This window comes from Purpureocillium takamizusanense, chromosome 5, assembly GCF_022605165.1.
Source record: "Purpureocillium takamizusanense chromosome 5, complete sequence".
In the NCBI taxonomy this organism is placed as follows: domain Eukaryota; kingdom Fungi; phylum Ascomycota; class Sordariomycetes; order Hypocreales; family Ophiocordycipitaceae; genus Purpureocillium; species Purpureocillium takamizusanense.
In genome coordinates this window covers 2,524,893-2,544,942 of record NC_063072.1, presented here as the reverse complement: position 1 = coordinate 2,544,942, position 20,050 = coordinate 2,524,893, and the positions used below count along the sequence as shown (strand labels likewise).

The 20,050-nt window shown below is 58.0% G+C and overlaps 5 protein-coding genes across 5 annotated transcripts; 2 read left to right on the top strand and 3 right to left on the bottom strand.

Annotated features, from left to right (window-relative positions):
* Window positions 1–438: 438 nt before the first annotated feature.
* TOM1 (HECT-type E3 ubiquitin transferase) lies at window positions 439–13,870 on the top strand. The gene is made up of 4 exons (XM_047987732.1): window positions 439–1,356; window positions 1,420–12,964; window positions 13,025–13,369; window positions 13,430–13,870. The coding sequence occupies exons 1-4, from the start codon at window positions 1,309–1,311 to the stop codon at window positions 13,522–13,524; spliced, it is 12,033 nt and encodes a 4,010-aa protein (XP_047843718.1). The 5' UTR covers window positions 439–1,308; the 3' UTR covers window positions 13,525–13,870.
* Window positions 13,866–15,706, bottom strand: RPS6 (40S ribosomal protein S6). The gene is made up of 5 exons (XM_047987731.1): window positions 15,581–15,706; window positions 15,257–15,343; window positions 14,777–15,139; window positions 14,382–14,549; window positions 13,866–14,289 (listed from the first exon to the last, which is right to left on the bottom strand). The coding sequence occupies exons 1-5, from the start codon at window positions 15,584–15,586 to the stop codon at window positions 14,194–14,196; spliced, it is 720 nt and encodes a 239-aa protein (XP_047843717.1). The 5' UTR covers window positions 15,587–15,706; the 3' UTR covers window positions 13,866–14,193.
* A 429-nt stretch (window positions 15,707–16,135) lies between these two features.
* Window positions 16,136–16,579, top strand: JDV02_006340 (uncharacterized protein; the record flags this gene model as incomplete). Its single annotated transcript, XM_047987730.1, has 1 exon — window positions 16,136–16,579. The coding sequence occupies one exon, from the start codon at window positions 16,136–16,138 to the stop codon at window positions 16,577–16,579; it is 444 nt and encodes a 147-aa protein (XP_047843716.1).
* Window positions 16,491–17,602, bottom strand: JDV02_006339 (uncharacterized protein). The gene has a single exon (XM_047987729.1). The coding sequence runs from the start codon at window positions 17,569–17,571 to the stop codon at window positions 16,675–16,677; it is 897 nt and encodes a 298-aa protein (XP_047843715.1). The 5' UTR covers window positions 17,572–17,602; the 3' UTR covers window positions 16,491–16,674.
* A 549-nt stretch (window positions 17,603–18,151) lies between these two features.
* DPH1 (2-(3-amino-3-carboxypropyl)histidine synthase) lies at window positions 18,152–19,891 on the bottom strand. Its single transcript, XM_047987728.1, has 2 exons — window positions 19,491–19,891; window positions 18,152–19,396 (listed from the first exon to the last, which is right to left on the bottom strand). The coding sequence occupies exons 1-2, from the start codon at window positions 19,741–19,743 to the stop codon at window positions 18,204–18,206; spliced, it is 1,446 nt and encodes a 481-aa protein (XP_047843714.1). The 5' UTR covers window positions 19,744–19,891; the 3' UTR covers window positions 18,152–18,203.
* Window positions 19,892–20,050: the final 159 nt, after the last annotated feature.

The window sequence follows — 20,050 nt, the reverse complement described above, 5'->3', positions numbered from 1 at the left end:
CACCTCCACGGCGGGGAATTGCTTCAGTACCTCAGGTAGAGCTTCTACTTTAAAAGCTTGAAGGTTCGCACGGAGCGGTGGTGCCCCCAGACCATCAGCAGGACCGAAGTGCCTCTGAAGGTACTAAGGTAGATCAGGTACCTACTTACTGCTAGGTAGGTAGGTAAGGTACTAACCTACCTAGTACTAAGGTACCGTACCTTATTTGGGCATCTTAGTAGGGGAGTTGCAGTTGCTCACTGTATCAAGTACAGTGGTTTCGATATATCTTTGGCGTCTTTCAGTCCAATGACGTGTTGGCACTGCCACAAGTTGTTCGACCTTTCCTGGCAGCGATAACAGGCCACCCGAGGTGAGGTACCTCTACAATGAGTGAGTGCCCGCCCCTGCGTCACTGCCTGCAGCCGACTCCGTCCGGCGGCTCACGGCAACGCAACACGCACCTGCCTTGGACATTCGGTAAATAAGGTAAGGTACCTTGGGCAGTAAGGTACTTTACTACTGGGGCTTTCACGAGGTGTCCAGTGCCGCCCGTCCCTTGATGAGGCACCGACTTGAGCCAACCTTGAACTTCCAGGTCTCCACTGCCCACCGCCCGATCGCTGGTCCACGCCTATTACGCAAAGGCCCACTTCTCCCAACCTGACGTTTCGACGTCCACCACCTCAGCACAAGCACCTCTTTTTCTCCGCCGACACCCATCTGTCCCAACCAGCACCACTACGGCACCGTCTCTTCTGTGCATGACGCTCACCGAACCCGCACTTCGTTGTCCAAGCAAGCCTCACGACCGGCTTGCTTGAATCTGCACTGTCGCCTGCGTCGAGCCGGAGCCTCGCGGATCAAGCCCTGTTCCTGGACGACCTGCACTCGTCAAGGAACCCAGTGGACCTGCTTCGCCTGGCTGCGTGCCCATCGCCTGGATCTCGGCCATAGGAACGACGTCGAAGCGTCTTCTACCAGACCCCTTCCGTTTACCTGCCCGAGGCCTGGACTGCATACTCCGGTGCAAAGAGTCGCCGTTGTCGACGCCTTTCGAGACCCTCTTCCGGTGCTGTGCGCTCCCCAGCCTGGGACGCCTGTTGTACGACACTACCCCCCGCGTTCATACAGAACCGACGAGTTGCCCTCCTACATTATTGCTCGCTCTAGCATCAGCCGCCACGCAAGGACACGCACCAGCAACTGTCCGACTGAGGGCCCTTCGCCTTTGCGCGCAGCGTTGTTGCTCCGGCCGGCTGGCCGCCTGTAGTGGAGGGGGAGCTTGTTTTTTTCGTCGCCGCGGCTTCTGCCGCTCCTGCTTTCACCATGGGCAAGATAACAAAGACGATGCAGCCCAAACATAGGGAGACGCTGGTGAGATTCCCCCCTCTCGCATCCCCCCCCTCGAGAACACCGTCTCTGACCCCGCCTGATTAGTCGCCCTGGCTTCGTAACTATGTCCAGACCACCGCAGCCCTCCCACTGCCATCTTTGCCAAAGCACCTCTCCGAATTTCCGTCGAGATGGCCGTTTGGACGTGGCGATTTATATCACTGGATACCTCTTCTCAACCGCTTCGACAGTATATTGGGGCAGTTTTGCAAGACCTACAAGCTGCATGAAGGCCCCCAGACGCGCGACTTCGGAGCTGAGATGCTCTCGAACCATGCCGAGGATACGCCTTTTAGCAGCGAGAAGCTGTGGGATGTGCGTGAGTTGGAGCAACTTGGACTTGCGTCGGACGGCGACAGGCTGCTAGTGGAAGCCGTCCTGCGCTTCACTCGCATGCTCCTCGAACACTGCGGCAACCGAAGCATTTACGCCAGCAGCGCCCATTTGAACGATCTCTTGAACAGCACATCGCTGTCTATCCTCATTGTCACCCTCGAAGTTGGGTCGGAGCTGGCCCAACGCTATCAAGCGTCCGTCAAGCGTTTCGGCAGCCCTTCGAGGCAGATCAGTGCCGCCTTGCTGGCGAACCACTACAACATCGACCTGGATCGCGTTCAGCAAATTGCGTTGCCATTTGTCAAGACCCCCATCGTGAGCCTCGCCGACTCCGCGCCCAATGCGACCCCCGCGTCTGCCAAGGGCAAAGAGAAAGCGCATAGCAGTGCCGCTCGAGCTGCCACCTCCATGCATGCAAACGACCTCACCGCCCTTGTGTCCTCAGACGACATTGGCTGGAAGGATTGGGCCGATGTCCGGGTCTTTTACTACCCGGAGGAGACGGCGCCGAGCAACGATGCTGTTGTGGATCATGGTCGCACGTCGGCTCCTTCAACGCCAACGCCGCTGCGACGGAGCTCCACCATGACTGCACAGCAGCATACCCCGAGAACACGCAACGCCCCCGGCGAGGACTCGTCGCCCCTGGGGCCTCGAACACCAGCTGTTGCCGAAGAGCACGTCACCCCAGGACAGAAATCATTTGATATTCCTCGATCGGCTGTCATCTCGACCCCCATATCAGATCTCACGTCCCGCTGTCCTCAGGACATGCCTGCTGCCGCCAAGTACGAAGTGTTCCACAGGCTGCGCGCTGCCAAGGCCTTGTTTGAGTCGTCTGAGACCCGTCGGCAGATCTTGGCCACGCGCCTACTCGCCATAACCAACCTGGCATACATCCACACCGAATCCAACTTTTTGGAGAAGGTGCTTCGCCAGGACATTGATGAGACCAGACGCTATCAGTTGGTGTATCAGCTGGCAGAGCTCATCCACCCGTCTGCCAGTGGCCGAGTCGAGGTGCCCTTATGGCTGCAATCCATTGCACTTGCTCTCATGGAGGCAGTTTCGAATTTTCACGCCAGATGCCAGGACGTGCTGTCAGCTCTCAACGCCAACGTCAACCATGGAATCCTACTCTATGTCATCCGAAAAGCCGTTGCCGGAATGGAGAAGGACAGTGGTGATGATGACAGCGAACATGTCACTGAGGCGGATGAATGGCGAAACAACTTATTTTCCTTGACGTTACATCTGTCCATGGCTACTCGTGTCGGCAATGAAATGGTATCGGCCGGCCTCATGGACATCCTCGTTGAGATTCTCAACATCCGGTCCAAGATCGCTCAGCGCCACCACGCCATGGTGTTGGCGTTCGTGGATGGTCTGATATGGACATACCAGAATGCCTTCACGGCCTTCTTCAGCACAAATGGGTTGGATGCTGTTGCTAAGTTGGTTGTCGATGCGGTTGGCGACGCTCGAACATTGTTGAAAGCCTCTCAAGGCTTGAAGCCGGAGCAGCAGTCCAGCGCCGTTGATTACTTGATTCCTTTCTATCAGCAGCAGACGCTCAAGTGGCTGCTCAAGTTTGTTCACCACATCATGGCTAATTCGTACACCTATGGGGCCAACACCGACCGGCTCCTGCGAAATCTGGCCGAGAAGTCTGACCTGTTGAGCAGCCTGCGTGAAATAATGGAAGACAAGAAGTCTTTCGGTTCGGTCGTATGGACGCACACTGTCACAATCTTGAGCGACTTCATCAACAACGATCCCACCAGCTTCGCAGCCATTTCGGAATCGGGCATGGTCAAGACGTACCTAGAGGCCATCACTGGGAGTTCTGTGACCGACTTGCACTCGGGCGGCGAACAAACTCAGGGGGACGAGGGGGAGGAAGGCAGTGAAGATGATGACGATTCCCTTGATGATGCCATCAACTCCATCGTTGAACAAGATAACCGACCGCATCCGCCTCCAGACGAAGCACTGCGTCGAGAACGACGTGGACCACTTGCCGCAGGTATCCTGGCCTCGGCAGAGGCCATGAGCGTTGTGCCCCAGGTGTTGAATTCGCTCTCTCTCAACAACACTGGCATGAAGATGGTCGTGTCCTCGCGGGCTTTTGATAGCTACCTGCAAATATTCGAAAGCTCCACCCACGTCAAGTGCATGCAGTCGGATAGAGATCTCGCCCACACCATTGGCAGCAGTTTTGACGAGCTCGCCCGTCACCACCCCCAGCTGCGGACGCCGATATCAAACGCCGTAATCGACATGGTGGCACGCGTGCGCTTCCTGGGCCTTGAAAGGGCGCGCACAGCTGGATGGGGTGCCAAGTTGCTTCTCACAAGGGCCGGCGGCAAGCTACTCACGGTCACCGAGACTGGGAGCTTGGAAGATGTCAACACACTCCCCACAGGCAAGGAATCCGCGTCCACCGGCGATCTGGACGTCGATATGGCTGATGTTGCATCTCCCAAAGACGCAGCTCCGGCGGCCAAGGTCGAGAAGGAGCCCGAAGCTGCCACAGAGTCGATTACGCCATACATCCACGCGCTTGCCAGCTTCCTCACAGCTTACTTGTCAAACGGAATGCTCAAGACGTACTTCATCCGGAAGGGTGGAATCGAGCTTTTGCTTGACATCTGCCAATCGCCTAGTCTCCCTGCTGCCTTTGGCGATACGGCCGCCTCTAGGGGCTTGACTCAGGTTGTGGTGCAGCTGGTGGAGCAATCTCCCATGCGCGCTCTTCCTTCCCTGTTGCGGCGCGCCCAAGATGCGATCGACGTGCTGAAGCCTCTAGGTGCCAAGACTGAGGCCCTTCCGCCGTACTTTGCCGCGTTCCTGGACCGAGACTTGGATATTCCCAAGGATGGCGCGGATCTCCCGGAGCCTGTCAAGACGGGCACCAGAATCATCAAAGCACTGTTGAACGCACAGACGCTGCTTAAGATCGCGTCTGATTGTTTCTTTACCTCAAGGAACAACAATGTTTCGTTCTATCCGGTGAATGTCTATGACTACTATCTGGCGCTGGTCAAATCGATTGGTCCTTTGTTACGGGGTGTTCTGGCCGAAGAAGCTGGCCAGCTGTCGGTCGTCCCACAGCATTGGTCGCTTAGGCGGCAGCCGTCGGTAGGTGGCACCAACTCCCGAGAGATCCAGGGCGAAGGCGACGATGCGGCATCTCTGCCAGATGTTATCAACGGCACGAGCAACTGGAGATTAGGCGAGAAGGCGGACGAGACGACGCCGCGACGACCTACGGAGCAAGAGCAAGCTAGCCCTTGCTTTCAGAACTACGAAACGTTGAGAGTGCTGCTGCATCCCATGATCCCGACTTCATTTCCATTGTTCCAAGCGCTGGGGCGATCGCTCCTACCACGGCGCAGCGAGACATCACATCCTGAGCCGTTCACAAGATGTCGCCACCTCGAAATAGCCAAGGCCCTTGCCGACTGCGTTCTAGCTCATCTGTCGCCTTCAGTCATGATGCCAGAACCGTCCTCCAAAGATTTCCATTATTGGATCATCATGCTGCACACAGTGCACGAGATGCTCATCGACCAGCCTCCGACCAGGCAGAGCGACCGTCCAAGCATGCACATCATTATGCCGGTGCTCCTTGCGTTCAAAGAGCTAGGCGGCTTGGATGTTTTGAACACGATGCTTCGAGTTTTCGCTCGCGCCATCCGTCAGGTACCTGGTAATAACAATGATGAGTCGTCAAAAAGCAAGGTCGCAGCGTTTGGGCTGAAGAAAGTCCTCGATCTGTACCATATATTGCTCAACGGCAAGTATCTCACGGATACTGGGAACTTCTTCAATCTCCACCCCTGGAACGGCGAGAGATCACATTCGGGTCTGGCCCTGCAGCAAGTCGTTGTCGAATTCCGCGCCATTGCGATGCCGGCGATCGTCGAGCTCTGGGACTCGAATCTGGTTGAGAGCGTTCCGGATTCCACTGTCAAGCGACTGCTTGACATTCTCAAAGTGGTTTCCCTCGGCGAGCACGAGTTGCCGCAATTATCCAAGACCGTTCCGCCCTTTGACCCGTTTCGATACACGGACGCTCGTTTCGACTGGCAACCGCACCGCAATGTCGTGGCCGAGACACTGAATAATGGCTATGAAGAGAGTCTCGCGCACGAGGCTGCGTACAGGACCAATGGCAACATGACAGGTACCACAGAATACTGCCGTGCCCATAGAGACGGGCTTGCTGGTCCACGCAACCCTATCCCGCCCGAAGACGCCGACGTTTCGGCTCTTGCTGTTCTCGAGCCGGCAAATAACGACCAGGATGAATCGACAAACGAAGCCGTCTCAAGCGAGCGTCCCAGCCTGTCTGATGTAGATCGCATGTCCCTGGATGCGTTACCAGACGTGGCTACAGAGGGGCTGCACGATTTAATGGACAGCGGTGATGCCACCGCTGACGAGGGGCAGCGCGTGCAATCGTCTACCCCTACGGCACCTGTGGCCGACTCGGGTGAACCAGAAGTTGTTCGCAAGTTCGTTGCTGCTAAAAAGAACCTTGGTTCGTTGAGAGAAAAGTTGAAAAACAACTTGATCGACCAATGCCTGGACGTCATTCGGGCCCATCCGGAGACTGCCATCGAGGTGTCAGATCTCATTACTGCCGTGGTGCTACGTCGGCAAAATCAAGAGGCTCAGGAGGATGTCGGGCCCACGGTGTCGTCTGCATTGTCGTCGCTCGCCTTCGATGACGAGGACAAGAAGCGGAATGGCAAATGCATCGCCGCATATGCCCACTTGCTGGCTTTGCTGCTTCAAGATGACAAGTTTTTCGAGCGTAACCTCGAGACCCTGGGAGACAAGGTTGACGAATACGTTGGTTTCCTGAAGCTACCCACCTCTTCCTCGACAGATGAGCTACCTCCCTGGATCCCATACATTCTGCTCATTGTTGAGACCTTGCTGTGCCGTGACGAACGGCCCGTCGCCGCGCAGTGGAAGCCTCCTGTTTCGTTGGACGAACCAGTAGCGGCACCAGTCGTACACAAGGGATCTGTGCTCGTCGGCGACCAGCAACGAGAGGATATTCTCACTTCTCTGCTCGAACTTCTGCCTCGAATTGGCAAGGAAGAGATGTTAGCAACTGCCGTTTTGCGAGTCTTGGTTATTCTCACCCGAAAGCGCGCTGCCGCCAAGCTTGTCGGTGAGAAGAGGAACTTGCAGCGCCTGTTCCTCATGGCCAAGCAACTTTCAGGATCTGGCTCTGAGCGTCTCCGGCAGACAAGATTGACGGCCTACATCGTGACCGTTCTCCGTCATGTCGTCGAGGACGAAGAGATCATCAAGCAAATTATGCGTGCACAGATCCGAAGCGACTTCCCGACCCTGCAGAGGACGCACCGTGGGACTCTGGAGATTTCACAATATCTTCATAGCATGACTCCTGTGGCGCTTCGGGCACCTGACCTGTTTGTCGATGTCACAAATGAGCTGCTCCAATTCTCGAGGTGGCAGGTGACGCCAGCAGACGACACACGATCTCCTGGCCTGAGTATGAAAACGCAGGAGGCAATTGGAGAAGCGGCCGCCGACTCCAAGCCAGTTCCCGACGAGACGGCAACTGAGGACATCAAGCAGTCTACGGAGGCCGGGGACAAGGAGATGACAGACGTACCGAAGGCCCATCATGACAGCAAGCGTCCGGTCGTCGAGAACCCCGACGGGGTCATTCATTTCCTGCTGTGTGAACTGGTGAACTATCGCGAGGTCGACGATAAGGAACCATTGCCAGCGGCAAAGGACAGCAAGCCCGAGCCTGAGACCAGCACCTCCGCCGCGGGCTCGTTGTCTAAAGACAAGGTTACGATGGATGAATCTGACAAGAAGCTGTCCAAACCCGTCTTCAAAGCAGAGGAACACCCTATCTTCGTCTACCGCTGCTTCCTGTTGAGCTGCTTGGCCGAGCTTCTCCAGAGTTATACGAGGACCAAGGTTGAATTCATCAACTTCAAGCGCAGTGCGCCGCCGCTGTTGAACAATACTCCTATCAAACCCAGGTCCAGTATTCTCAACTACCTCATCTACGACTTGCTCTGCCAGGGCAACTTGAATGGAGCCACAGATACTATTGCGTCTAAGAAGAAAGCTGCCACTTCCTCCTTGACGCAGAAGGTCCTGGTAGCGCTGGTCTCCAAGACCGCTGAGCGGCCTGTGGAGCGTAGCCGTGACAAATTTGCGTACGACGACGAGAGCGACCTCCTTTTTGTCCGAAAGTTCGTGTTGGACACGGTCCTCAAAGCTTATGAAAAGGCTCCGCTCACCGACGAGCCCTTGGAGACCCGCTACTCTCGAATGCAAGGCCTAGCTGAGCTGATGAATCACATGATAGGCGAGAAGGACAAGGAGCAGAGCTCAGGCGTTCGAAATGTCGACCAAGCGCAGTCTCGTTCTCAGGCTCAGCTACGGCGCCTCATGTACGAGAAGGGCTTCGTGGACAAGCTGACATCGTCAATTGCGGAAATCAGCCTCAATTACCCTGGCGTCAAACGCGCAATCAAGTACATCTTGCGTGTTCTGCGGGTTCTTACGGCCACAGCCAAGGAGCTTAGCCTTTCGCCCTTGTCAAATTCTTTACCGTCTGATCTAACGGCGGTGGACCAGAGCGACGAGGAGTTTGCTTCCACATCATCTCTGTCTGACCTTGATGACGATCGGGAGGAGACTCCGGACTTGTATCGCAATTCCGCCTTAGGAATGCTCGAGCCTCGAGGCGAGGACGACGAGTCAGAGGACGATGAGCAAGATGACGAAGACATGTACGGTGATGAGTATGACGACGACGAGATGGACTACGGCGATGATGATATCTCCGATGGAGAAGACAACATTAGCGACGATGACGAGGAGTTGAGTGGCATGGGCGAGATCGAAGGTCTCCACGGCGAGCCCGGAGTCGTCGAAGTCATCATGGATGATGACGAGGATGACGATGACACTAGCGACGATGACGAAGACGACGACATGGACTCGGCTGACATGGAAGACGTCGAGGATCGCGTTGAGATCGTGGACGAAGAAGGCAACCCCGTTGATGATGATGGGGACTCTGGATGGGAGAGTGAGAGTGACGCTGGAGACGCAGAAGATCCAGAAGCCGATGATATCGACTATGACGCCGAGGTTCAGGATGAAGAGGAAGCCCACATCCACGGCCTGGGACCGCATGAACTGCTAGACAACATGGCACGGGCAATAATGCGCGGCGATAACGAGGGATACGAGCAAGATCTCGGCCTTGACGATCACTACTTGGACGAGGGTCACGACGATGAAGAAGACGACGACGATGACGACGAGGACATTGACGACGAGGAATACATATACGATGATGACTACCCCGAGGACCAGATGCCTCACATGCCGTCTGGCCTCGGGTGGGACTCACTGAACGCAGATATGGATGACGGGCACCGTCCGCTCTTCGTCCTCGACGGCAGTCATAGGAGACCCATGCTCGCTCGTATGGAACGCAGCCCGTTTCCGCCCCGCTTCAACACTGGCGCGCATCGGGATCACTTGGATTTCCGAAGCTACTTCTCTCGCAGCCACCGGCCCGCCGGTGCACAGCCGAATGCTGAGGACGGTGTGAACCCTCTCCTGCGACGTACCGACCACGCCGCCGATGGCGCACCACGGGTGGGCCATTCCCATTCGCCATCTCTTCGATTTGGTCCTGGCCGGCATGTCATCGATGGGCCTATGGGTCTCTTGGGCGAGCTGATGGAGTTTCTTCCAATCATGGGCCGCAATGGCAACCAAGCGTTTCACTTCCAGATTACAGGAGGACCTGGTGGTGTGCGCGAGGCACGAGAGCTCGCCAGTACGTCTCGCTGGGCTAGAGGCGACCAGCGTCGCGATGGCTCGTCGACCCAAGAACCCCACCAGGCAGTGTCGTTCGCGCCCGAGTCAACAATGGACCGCTACCAGGAGGAGGCTCGGATGATTTTCGGCTCGGCGCATAACACGGAAGCCGGCAAGCTCGCGAATGCAATCGTAGCGAACCTCACGCCAGCGGCCATAGAGCGAGAGAAGAAGCTCAAGGCTGAGGAGGCCGAGATCGAGAAGCGGGTGGAGGCAGAGCGGAAGAGGCGCGATGAGGAGCGCAAGGCTCGAGAGGCCAAGGAAGCGGAGGAGAGGGCCGCTCGAGAAAAGAAAGAAGCCGAGGAGAGGGAGGCAGCCGAGAGAGCCGCTGCAGAGGCCGCTGCGGCCAACAACACCGCCAGTGAGCAGGCAGCATCGGCTGCCGACACTGAAGTCGGTGTCATGGAAGGCATCGAAAGCACGGAGCCCACTGCAACGGCTGGAAGTGATCTTCAGACCAGCACATCTGCTGCCAACCAGCCACGTGTAATGACCACTCTCAGGGGCGAAGAAGTCGATGTCACGGAACTAGGCATTGACCCTGACTACCTGGCCGCCTTGCCCGAGGAGTTCAGAGAGGAGGTCATTGCTCAGACTGTAAGCGAGAGACGTTCGCAAGCCCGCGAGGAGGCCGCCACGGGAGAGTCCACGGAGGTGTTCCAGGAATTCCTTGACGCTCTTCCCGAGGAGCTGCGTTTGGAAATTGCTCAGCAGGAACGACAAGACGAACGCCGACGTCTACGGGAGGGGAGCCGACGGCAGCCGGCGCAAGGTGGCCAGAGCGCCGCCGCCGCCGAGATGTCTCCTGCCAGCATTCTTCTCACATTCCCGCCAGAGTTGCGGGAACAGGCTCTCATCGACCAGGGAGAGGATCTCATGGATCAGCTGCCCCCGGAGTTGGCCGCCCAAGCTCGCGCACTTGTCCAGCAGCACGCGCCTGTTCCCCAGCAGGGTGGCATCCACTCCATTGTCGCACCCGGAAGAACACCTCCCAGCGGAGCCAGAGTGACGGCTGGTACCGGAGCTGAGGGGCAGAGCGAGAACAAGGTCCAGCGCCGCACTGTGGTGCAGATGCTGGACAAGTCCGGCATTGCAACTTTGCTGCGACTCATGTTCATTGCACAGCAGGGCTCGATTCGCAACTACTTGTTCAGTGTTTTTGCGGACGTCTGCGAGAATCGACAGAACCGCCTCGAGGTTGTTAGCAGCATTCTGCAGATTCTTCAAGAGGGAAGCATCGACATGAGCGCCGTCGAGCGCAGCTTTGGCCAGCTGTCGTTGAAGGCCCGGAGACACAAGGAAAAGGACGAGCCGAAGACTCCTCAGACCCTTAAGCGGACGCTGACAAGCATCGGAGCGACTTCCACGACACAGCCGAACTCGGAAACCTCGCCTCTGCTCATTGTTCAGCAATGCTTGGATCTTCTCGTCGACCTCTGTACCAGGAGCCATCACATCCCATGGCTGTTCTTGACGGAGCATGAAATCGTCGGCTCCACTTTGAAGAGGGCACTGAGTCGAAAAGGCAAAGCAAAGGATTCAAAGGCCCATAAGTACGCCATCAACTCCTTGCTGACCTTATTGGACCGTGAGCTCGTCACCGAAAGCTCGCTGGTTATGACCCACCTTGCCGACTTACTAAACCGGGTCACCATGCCTTTGCAAAACCTTGAGCGTCGCCGGAAGGAGACTCAAGTGGTTGAGAAGCCAGACGAGGCTGGTGGTGAGAAACCAGAGACCGGTGCTGGCCAAGAAACAGCAGCAGATGAGCCCAACAACGATGCTACAACTGCGCTTGCTCAGCACGAGGGCGAGGAACAAAAGGCGCCCGGCGCCGAGGACGAAAGCAAAGCAAAAGAGTCCTCGAAGAGACCAAAGCAGTTGCAGGCGCCCATCATCCCGACGCAGAACCTGATTCTGGTCGTTCGCATTTTCGTCGCAAGAGAATGCAACTCCAAGACGTTCCAAAACACGATCTCGACCATCAAGAACCTTTCCGCGATTCCGGGAGCCAAAGAAGCATTTGGAGAAGAGCTTGTCCGCCAAGCCCGACTGCTGAGCGAGAACATCGTCTCAGATCTCGACGATCTGCTTCCGCACATTGATCAAGCAGCCAACGGGACAGAGATTCAAGGCCTCGCGCTAGTCAAGTTCTCTCCGGGAGCGTCCGAGCAAAACAAACTGCTCCGCGTGCTCACGGCGTTGGATCATCTGTTTGACGGCAAGAAGAAGACGGGTGATGACAAGGACACGGCGGCTGGGGAAGACAAGAAGTACCTGGTCGACTCGCTGTACCACAATTCGACCTTCCCATCAATGTGGGAAAAGCTGAGCGCGTGCCTCAGCGCCATTCGACAGCGAGAGACCATGCTCAACGTCGCCACCATCTTGCTTCCCTTGATCGAGTCCCTCATGGTGGTCTGTAAGAACACGACCGCAGAGGAGCAGCCCAAGGAGCCCTGGACGAAGGACACGGCCGCCCCGAAGCCGGATGCCGAGCATTACACAGCCGACCTCTTCTTCCATTTCACAGGAGAGCATCGACGCATCCTCAACGAACTTGTGCGCAACAACCCGAAGCTCATGTCCGGCACATTTGCGTTGCTGGTCAAAAATCCAAAGGTCCTTGAGTTTGACAACAAGCGGAACTACTTCAACCGCAGCGTCCATTCGCGATCGGGCCAGGGCAACGGACGCCCTTCGTACCCAGCCTTGCAGCTGTCTGTCCGTCGCGACCAGGTCTTCCGCGACTCGTTCAAGGCTCTTTACTTCAAGTCCGGTGACGAAATGAAGTTCGGCAAGCTGAACATCCGCTTCCATGGCGAAGAAGGTGTTGATGCTGGAGGCGTGACGCGCGAATGGTTCCAAGTCCTGGCGCGGCAAATGTTCGATCCAAATTACGCCCTCTTCATCCCCGTCTCCTCAGACCGCACAACGTTCCACCCCAACAAGCTCAGCGGTGTCAACGAGGCACACTTGATGTTCTTCAAGTTCATTGGCCGTATCATAGGCAAAGCCCTGTATGAGGGCCGCCTGCTTGACTGCTTCTTCAGCCGAGCGGTGTACAAGCGCATTTTGGGCAAGTCGGTGTCGGTCAAGGACATGGAGTCATTCGACCCAGACTACTACAAATCTCTTTGCTGGATGCTCGACAATGACATTACTGATATCATTACGGAGACATTCTCAGTTGAGGATGATGAGTTTGGCGTTACCAACGTGGTCGACCTCGTTCCAAACGGTCGAGAAATATCCGTGACGGAGGAAAACAAGCAGGAGTACGTCCGCCTTGTGGTGGAGCACAAGCTTCTGTCCTCGGTAAAGGAGCAGATGGAGAATTTCTTGAAGGGTAAGCTGCCACATCTGCTCAGATGGTCCTCCTCATGGGTCGGGGCTAACCTTTGAGCAGGTTTCCATGAAATCATTCCTGCCAACCTGATCTCCATCTTTAGCGAGCAGGAGCTGGAACTCCTGATCTCGGGCCTGCCAGATATTGACATTGATGACTGGAAGAGCAACACGGAATACCAGAATTACACGCCGTCTTCTCAGCAGATTCAGTGGTTCTGGCGAGCAGTCCGATCACTTGATAAGGAGGAGCGAGCCAAGCTTCTGCAGTTCGTCACCGGCACGAGCAAAGTCCCTCTCAATGGCTTTAAGGAGCTGGAGGGTATGAATGGTGTGAATCGTTTCAACATTCATCGCGATTATGGTAGCAAAGACCGACTACCCTCGTCGCATACATGCTTCAATCGTAAGTAACCCGCCTACTATTGCAGCGATGATGAGCACCAGGCTAACAATGCAAATACAGAGCTCGATCTCCCCGAGTACGAGACTTACGACATGTTGCGCTCGCAGCTCGTCAAAGCCATTACACAAGGCAGCGAGTACTTTGGTTTCGCCTAAATAGACGACGTGTGGAGGCAAAGCCCGAGCGTGCCATGGCGCTCAGGCGTTGGGAGCATGGGAGTCCCGAGCTGGACACTACTCCTTGGTTTGCTGTGTTACTTTGCACTTTCCCTTTCGGGGATGTAATATTTAGGGAATGGCCTCGGGAAGGACTGGAATGCCCGCGAGCGCGGTCTCTCAAACTTCCTATCTCGTAGTCTTTGAGAAGTGCAGGTCTCAGAGGCTGCTTGGGTTGCTTGGGAAGCGCCGTGGATGGTGGCAATTAGGCATATTGGAGTGTAGAGTAGGGCCAATTGGCCACAAGCATTAGACAAGCAAGAATACAGCAGACAAAGGATGCCACCTCAAGCTCAGGCCGTGTTTTGTTGGTGCTCGGAAGCATCGAGACCGTATATGCCTAGTGCGGGTTTCCGCATGACGCATAGTAGGATAATACAACAATACCAAGGGGGCAGGCAAAGTCGTCCAAGCGGGACGCTCCCAGGAATGCAGGACGTGTAGATGGCATCATGAATGCATTTGAATTTACCCGAAATGCTTCTAGTACATTCGTGATTTTGGCCCCTAATTCGAGACCGAGAGATCCTCACTCCCAATGCATGCAAACCACAGACCGGGGACCAAGGTATGATTTCCACTTTTTCCTCATTAAAACGCCGAAAACGCTTACTTGCGCATGGAGCTCGCCCGTCGCTTGCGAGCGTCGGCCTTGTGGGCCTTGGCCTCGGCGACGCGCTTAGCCAGGATCTGGGCGTACTCGTTCTGCAATAGGGGTCAGTTACGACATTTTCTTTTTATTTGCGACGAATCCACGTTCGCTGGGGTGGATAGGTGGTGCTGGTGGGTGTACTCACGGCCTCGTCCTTGACCTTCTCGGCCTGGCGTCTCTTGAGAGCGGCGCGGTGGCGCTTGTGCTGCAGACGCTGGGGGGTGACCAGCCTCTGGATCTTGGGGGCCTTGGTGTAAGGCTTCTTGCCCTCACCCTTGGGCTGGACCTCTCGTCGGATGACGTACTTGCGGACCTAGACCGCCGCAGCGAAGATTAGTCTCGTGGCGTCTCTTCAAAAGTTTTGTTTGTACTCTCTCCCGCCCCAGTCACGGGTTTCACCTCCCCCCGTCCCGTCCGAGGAAAAGGGGGAGCGAATTCCGCGCCTGGGGCGGTCCATCTCACACTCTACCCGGACTGCCACGACCTCCATCGCAGCTCCGGGCAGGCGATGATCGAGTATGGGTGCAGGGTGAAACATACATCGTCATCCTTGGTGAGGCCGAAGAACTTGCGGATCTTGGTGGCGCGCTTGGGGCCGAGGCGCTTGGGGTGGACGACGTCAGTCAGGCCGGGGATGTCGTTGTCGCCCTGCTTGACGATGCTGAGGGCGAGGACGGACAGGTCCATGCCGACGATGCAGCCGCGGACCGACTTGCGCTTGCGCTCGCCAGTGCGGCGGGGGCGGTAGCAGGAGTGGCCCTCGGAGAGCAGGAGGCGGACACGGCTGGGGTGCATGACGCCCTGCTTCATGGGGAAACCCTGCTTGTCGTTGCCACCGGTGATGCGGAAGATGTAGCCCTTGAACTCGTCGCCGACGGAGTCACCAGGGACCTCAGCGCCCATCTGTTTAGAAGTCTTGCGTTAGCACGGGTGTTTCTCTTGGCTCGAAAAGATCGGGGGGCCTCGACGTCGCGGAGTGCGGGCGCTTGTTCGAGGTCGCATAGGCAGGGATCGACGTACGCGCTTCTCCATGAAGACGGCGAGCTTGCGCTCATCTTCGATGTCGATGAGCTTCTGGCTGCCATTGGCAGGGTAGCTGATGTTCAACTATGGTTCCCAAGTCAGCAAAGCGGTTCAATGTTTCTTCTTGTCGTTGCCGTTGACTGAAACCGAGCGCCAGACCGAGCGCCGTCGCCGCGCGGTGTGCAACCATCAACAGAGACCGTGCAACGGCCATTGAAGAGGCCATTCATCGCAGAGGCGGCGGCGTCGGCGGCGTTGTCGTGTTCGTCGCAGGGAGCAAGCTCGATCCGTGAGGGAGGGCAGAAGGGACGCGTTCCGTACCTTCATCTTGCCAGTGCTGTGGTGGTGCAAGTTGACTTGACCTGGCTGACTGAAGTTTCGGGGTTGGTGATGGCGGGTTTGAGAAGGAGGCGGTGGTAAAATTTGGGCGAAATAGAAGAAAGTGTGTGCCGCTAGGGTTCCACGCTCTCTCTCGCACTCTGGGAGCGTGGGCAGGCGAGAAAAAAGGTGTGGGCCAATCATGGGGTGAGCATTCTGGCGACCGCCGGGGCGGAAGAACATGCTGACCCACCTGTGGATTTTCCGTGAAATGCGCTGTGGCTGGTGTCCGCGTGGTGCGCCACAACAGCGAAGTTGTGCCGCCCCCACCAAGAAGACGCGGTTTGGACTTGTCAACGCAGTGCGGCGGTGCTGGTGTGGTGCAGTGTCGCGTCTCACAGATCGGGCAGGTACTTTCTTTGTGTGCTGAGCAGCGCCATGTTGTGTCACTGTCGGCGTCTAGATCAAGATCACCCCGCTCCTCCCCCCTCATAGCATAAGAAAGTTGCTCTTGAACATCCATCCACTCTTTGACCAAGCCCTTCGCACACACAAACAATGTCCGCCAAGCTCTTCCCCCCTACCAAGCCAGACCGGCCGGCCTCGAGCCCGCTCCCGCCGCTGCTGCACACGCCGTCGGGCCTGGCCCTCGTCGAGCTGCAAGGCACCATCAACCTCCCCGCCGGCGAGGACGGCGAGACGCTCGCAGACGTCGAGGTCGGGCGGCTCGACTTCCCGGACTTTGTCCCCGGCACCGAGGGCTCCGCCTGGACCAAGCGCGTCCACCTCTACGTCGGCCAGCACCAGCGCCTGACGGGCGAGGTCAAGAAGTTGCCCCGCGCTGTCGCCGTCGTCCGCCGGCGCCGGGAGAACAGCAAGGCGGGTGGCGGCAGCCCCGTGCAGGAGGAGCAGGGCGACGACCTCGAGGTGGTGGAGATTATCAAGTACAAGGTGCTCTTTTCGAATCGTCCCGAGCCGGTCAACACGAGCGTGGCGCAATAGCTCAGGGATGGAGGTTTCGCCCATCATCCTCACCGTCAGTGACAATTAGTGGTCTATCTACCCCAAGACTGAAGAGCTGGAGCCAGGTGGTCTCGTCAATCCTCTTTCAGATCCTTCAACTGCGCGACCAGCTCTTCCACCCGCCTGACACTGGGCCCACGCCTGTCCGGATCAGGCGCCTCAGATATGAAGACCAGTGCCAGCATCAAGGCGGCGTCCAGGCGCAGAAACGTCTCCTGCCTTGGCGTGACCCGCGGCGTCGCACCCGCCCCTCGGGAGTAGGCCTCGACGAATGCGTCCCCCGGCTGGCTGAGCTCCAAGATGCGAAAGTAATCAATCGCCGCCGGGCCGATGAGCGCGTTCGTCCAGTCCAGCACCGCCGCTGCCTTCCCGTCACGCACCCGCAGGTTCACGTCGCGGAGGTCCATGTGCAGCAGGCAACTGGGCAGCGACCTGAGGCCGTCGGCGACTGGCTCCAAGTCGCTCCGCGCGGGGATCCATCGTCTGGCGCCAGGCTCCTCTCGGGCGAGCTGCTCGAAGCGCCGCCCCATCCTATCGACCAGCGCGCTGAGCGCATCCGTGCCGCCGTCCATGGCCACCAGCTTGACGTCCCAGTCGCGCGGCATCCTCGTCGCGTGGATGAGCGCGGCCAGCCGGCCGAGCTCCTCGGGCGGCGCCTGCGAGCCGTCGTCGTCGACGTACTCGCTCAGCATCGCCGGGTAGTCGTCCACTTCGAGGAGCCCAATCGGCGTCGGCACCGACACCGGCCCCCCGCGGAGGAGCTCGTAGATTTTGAGCTCCTGCTCGATGAGCTCCTTGGCGTCATTGCTGGGGTCGTTTACGTTTCGGAAGACACGGTGCTGGGGCACGCGGAGGGCGACTCGGCCGTGGGCCGCCGAGCGCGCTTTGAAGACGTTGAACTCGAGGCCCTGGGCCACGGGCTCGACGTCGGTCAGGCCCGCGGCGGCGATGAAGGGCCGGGCGAGTTCCATTGGGAGGGAGGGGTTGACCCGGAGGCGCGGGTGAAAGGGCTCCGAGGCTCGTCTTTTTGTGCGTAGTCTCAGTCTCTCACTAGGCTCCCAGGGTTAAGGTGCTTGTAGATGACGCTCTCAATACAAATGCCTCTCTATATATGTGTGTGTGTGTGAGTGTGTGTGTGATGCTCTCCGAGGCGTCTAAAAATTGTTCTGTATCGGCGCATGCAAAAGAGACCAAAAGCGCAGTGCAGCAGTCCGAAACACGAGCTTACCTACTGATGACTCACACTGCCGCGACGTCGAGGGACGACGTGAGACGTAGGTACGGAAAAATCGCACGTCCATGCCCATTCCATATAAACACACACGTGCCTAAACGGCGAGATCGTCTCCACGCGTGTACGAGGTATACGGGCCAGAACTGCGTGGGCCCTTCCTTCCGGGTGCTGAGCGGAGTGCATGAATATGTGGTGGTGCTGCTGGTGGCCAGCAAAACGCTTTTTCGCAGGAGCCCTACGGAGCGTCGTGGTAGTATTAATCGGGGAGAACCCTTCGCTCTCAACACTCGTACTTGATGGTCATCATCGTCATAGTCATCGTGATCATCATGATCGCATTTTTCATTTACGTGGTACATAAATAGCAATCTACCCGGCTCCCACGGCAGCAGTAGCCGGGGTGCCGCTCTCCTGTACGGCCGGCCGCGTCCGTCCCAGGCCCTCCTTTCCGTAGTAGTCCATGGGGTAGACGCCTCCTCCGGGCTGCTTGTCCCACTGCTCCTTCTCGCCGAGGGCCACGAGCGCCTCGTAGGGCGTCAGCAGCGGCCGGGGGAACGCGTAGCCCCAGTCGATGCTCAGGCGCGGGCAGGCGACCTGGACCCAGCACTCGACGTCGCTCATCATGGCGAGCTTGCCGGGGAAGATCTCGCTGAGCAGGAGGTTGACAAAGGGGATGCCGCGCTCCGTCAGGCGGCGCTCGATGAGGGCCATGGTGTGCGGGTTGCCCTGGCGGCCGAGGGAGCCGAGGATGAGGCCCCAGCGCCTCGCGGTACGAGCGGTGCGGATGGCGGCCATGCGGACCGACTGCATCTCGTCGTGGGCGTACGTCTCGCGCGTGAGCTTCCTCGAGTAGGGGTCGTAGCGGTAGGCGGGGACCTTGGGGTTGTGGATCATGATGCTCTCGAGGTGGAAGCGGCCGTCGCCGAGATAGAGGATCAGGTCGACCTTATCGTCGTCGCTGAGGCGGGGCGAGGTGCACCCGAGGATTTCGCCCTTGCTGAGCGGGGCGATCTGGGGGACGAGGACGCGGAAGCCGGCGGCCTCGAGGGCGCCGCGGACGCCGTGGATGGTGGCGTTGAACTGGATGGTGCCGACGACGGCCATGGTCTTGCCCGAGGCGAAGTTGCGCTCGAGCGAGGCCAGCAGGTGGGCCGTGTCGATGCTGATGTCGACGAAGACGTAGAGCGTCTTGATCTTGGTGACGTCGACGGGGATGAGGCAGCTGTGGGCGTAGTGCACGAGCAGGTCGCAGCCCATGGCGCGGGCCGTGTAGTCGTCGATGCAGCAGGCGCCGTAGGTGACGTCCCCCATGATGAGCGTCTCGATGCCCGGGCAGAACTGAGTGAGGATGTCGGAGATGGTGGTGGCGAAGAGCAGGAGGCCCTCGGGCATCTGGAGCGCCACCTTCCTGGCGCCCGACGAGCGTATTCGGTGTATCGTCTTGGGGATCTCAAAGCTGTAGTTTGCGGGCAGGAGGGCGATGGCCTCCTTGAGGTCGGGGTCGTCCAGGATCTCCTGGGGCACCCTGTTGAGCAGCCGCGGCGGCCGGCGGGGCTTTGCAGCTATCGTGAGGGTGTCAGTTCAGTTTGTGAGACGTTGGTCACATGTGTGAGACTCGGAGGGTGCTGGCGATGGGGATGGGTCATCATCACTGACGCTGGACGGCGCCACTCTCGCCGGTCGTGTCTCCTCCGCCGGTCTTGGCCGCAGCCGCTTCCGCAGCGGCTCGTCTCCCGACAAATCGCTTCTTCGGCTGCCTGACTGTGGTGGTGGCGGCGTCCTGCGAAGTGGTCGCCGAGGGTTGTTCCGGGGTGAGTGATTGTGGTTGCGACTGCTGCTGGGCCATCATCTGAGACTCTTCGATGTCGGCGGCGAGGCCGAGATCGACCTGCGCCCGGTCGTCCTCCATCCTCCGGAGGGCGTGATGTGTGTGTCTCGGGAGGGGTTCTCACTTGAGACCTGACGAAGTATAGATATATAGGGTTTCAGACAGTCGAGAGCGGCAATGGTGTGTTGGCAATGGTGAATGAGTGAGTACGCACGCACGAGGTTTGACGAGCCGTCAAAGTGAGTGAGCGGGTTGCGGTTTCCTTGCCCCAAGTTTTTCTGGGTCCGCTGCCCAATTCGATTGGTGGTGGGCATGAATGAATAAGAGAGAATTTGTAAGTCGGCGCGCGCGGCCGCAACATGCCTGCCTGCCTACCCATCGACCTCCC

Excerpts from the sequence above, each read along its gene's own strand:
- RPS6 (XM_047987731.1), bottom strand. Across the intron at positions 15,140-15,256 it reads CCGTCTTCATGGAGAAGCGC|ATGGGCGCTGAGGTCCCTGG; the intron begins GTACGTCGATCC and ends ACTTCTAAACAG. Across the intron at positions 14,550-14,776 it reads GCCTCACCAAGGATGACGAT|GTCCGCAAGTACGTCATCCG; the intron begins GTATGTTTCACC and ends GCGGCGGTCTAG.
- JDV02_006339 (XM_047987729.1), bottom strand. The coding sequence starts at position 17,571 with ATGGAACTCGCCCGGCCCTTCATCGCCGCCGCGGGCCTGACCGACGTC.
- TOM1 (XM_047987732.1), top strand. The coding sequence starts at position 1,309 with ATGGGCAAGATAACAAAGACGATGCAGCCCAAACATAGGGAGACGCTG. Across the intron at positions 1,357-1,419 it reads CCAAACATAGGGAGACGCTG|TCGCCCTGGCTTCGTAACTA; the intron begins GTGAGATTCCCC and ends CCGCCTGATTAG. Across the intron at positions 13,370-13,429 it reads GTCGCATACATGCTTCAATC|AGCTCGATCTCCCCGAGTAC; the intron begins GTAAGTAACCCG and ends ATGCAAATACAG.
- DPH1 (XM_047987728.1), bottom strand. The coding sequence starts at position 19,743 with ATGGAGGACGACCGGGCGCAGGTCGATCTCGGCCTCGCCGCCGACATC. Across the intron at positions 19,397-19,490 it reads CGAGAGTGGCGCCGTCCAGC|CTGCAAAGCCCCGCCGGCCG; the intron begins GTCAGTGATGAT and ends CCCTCACGATAG.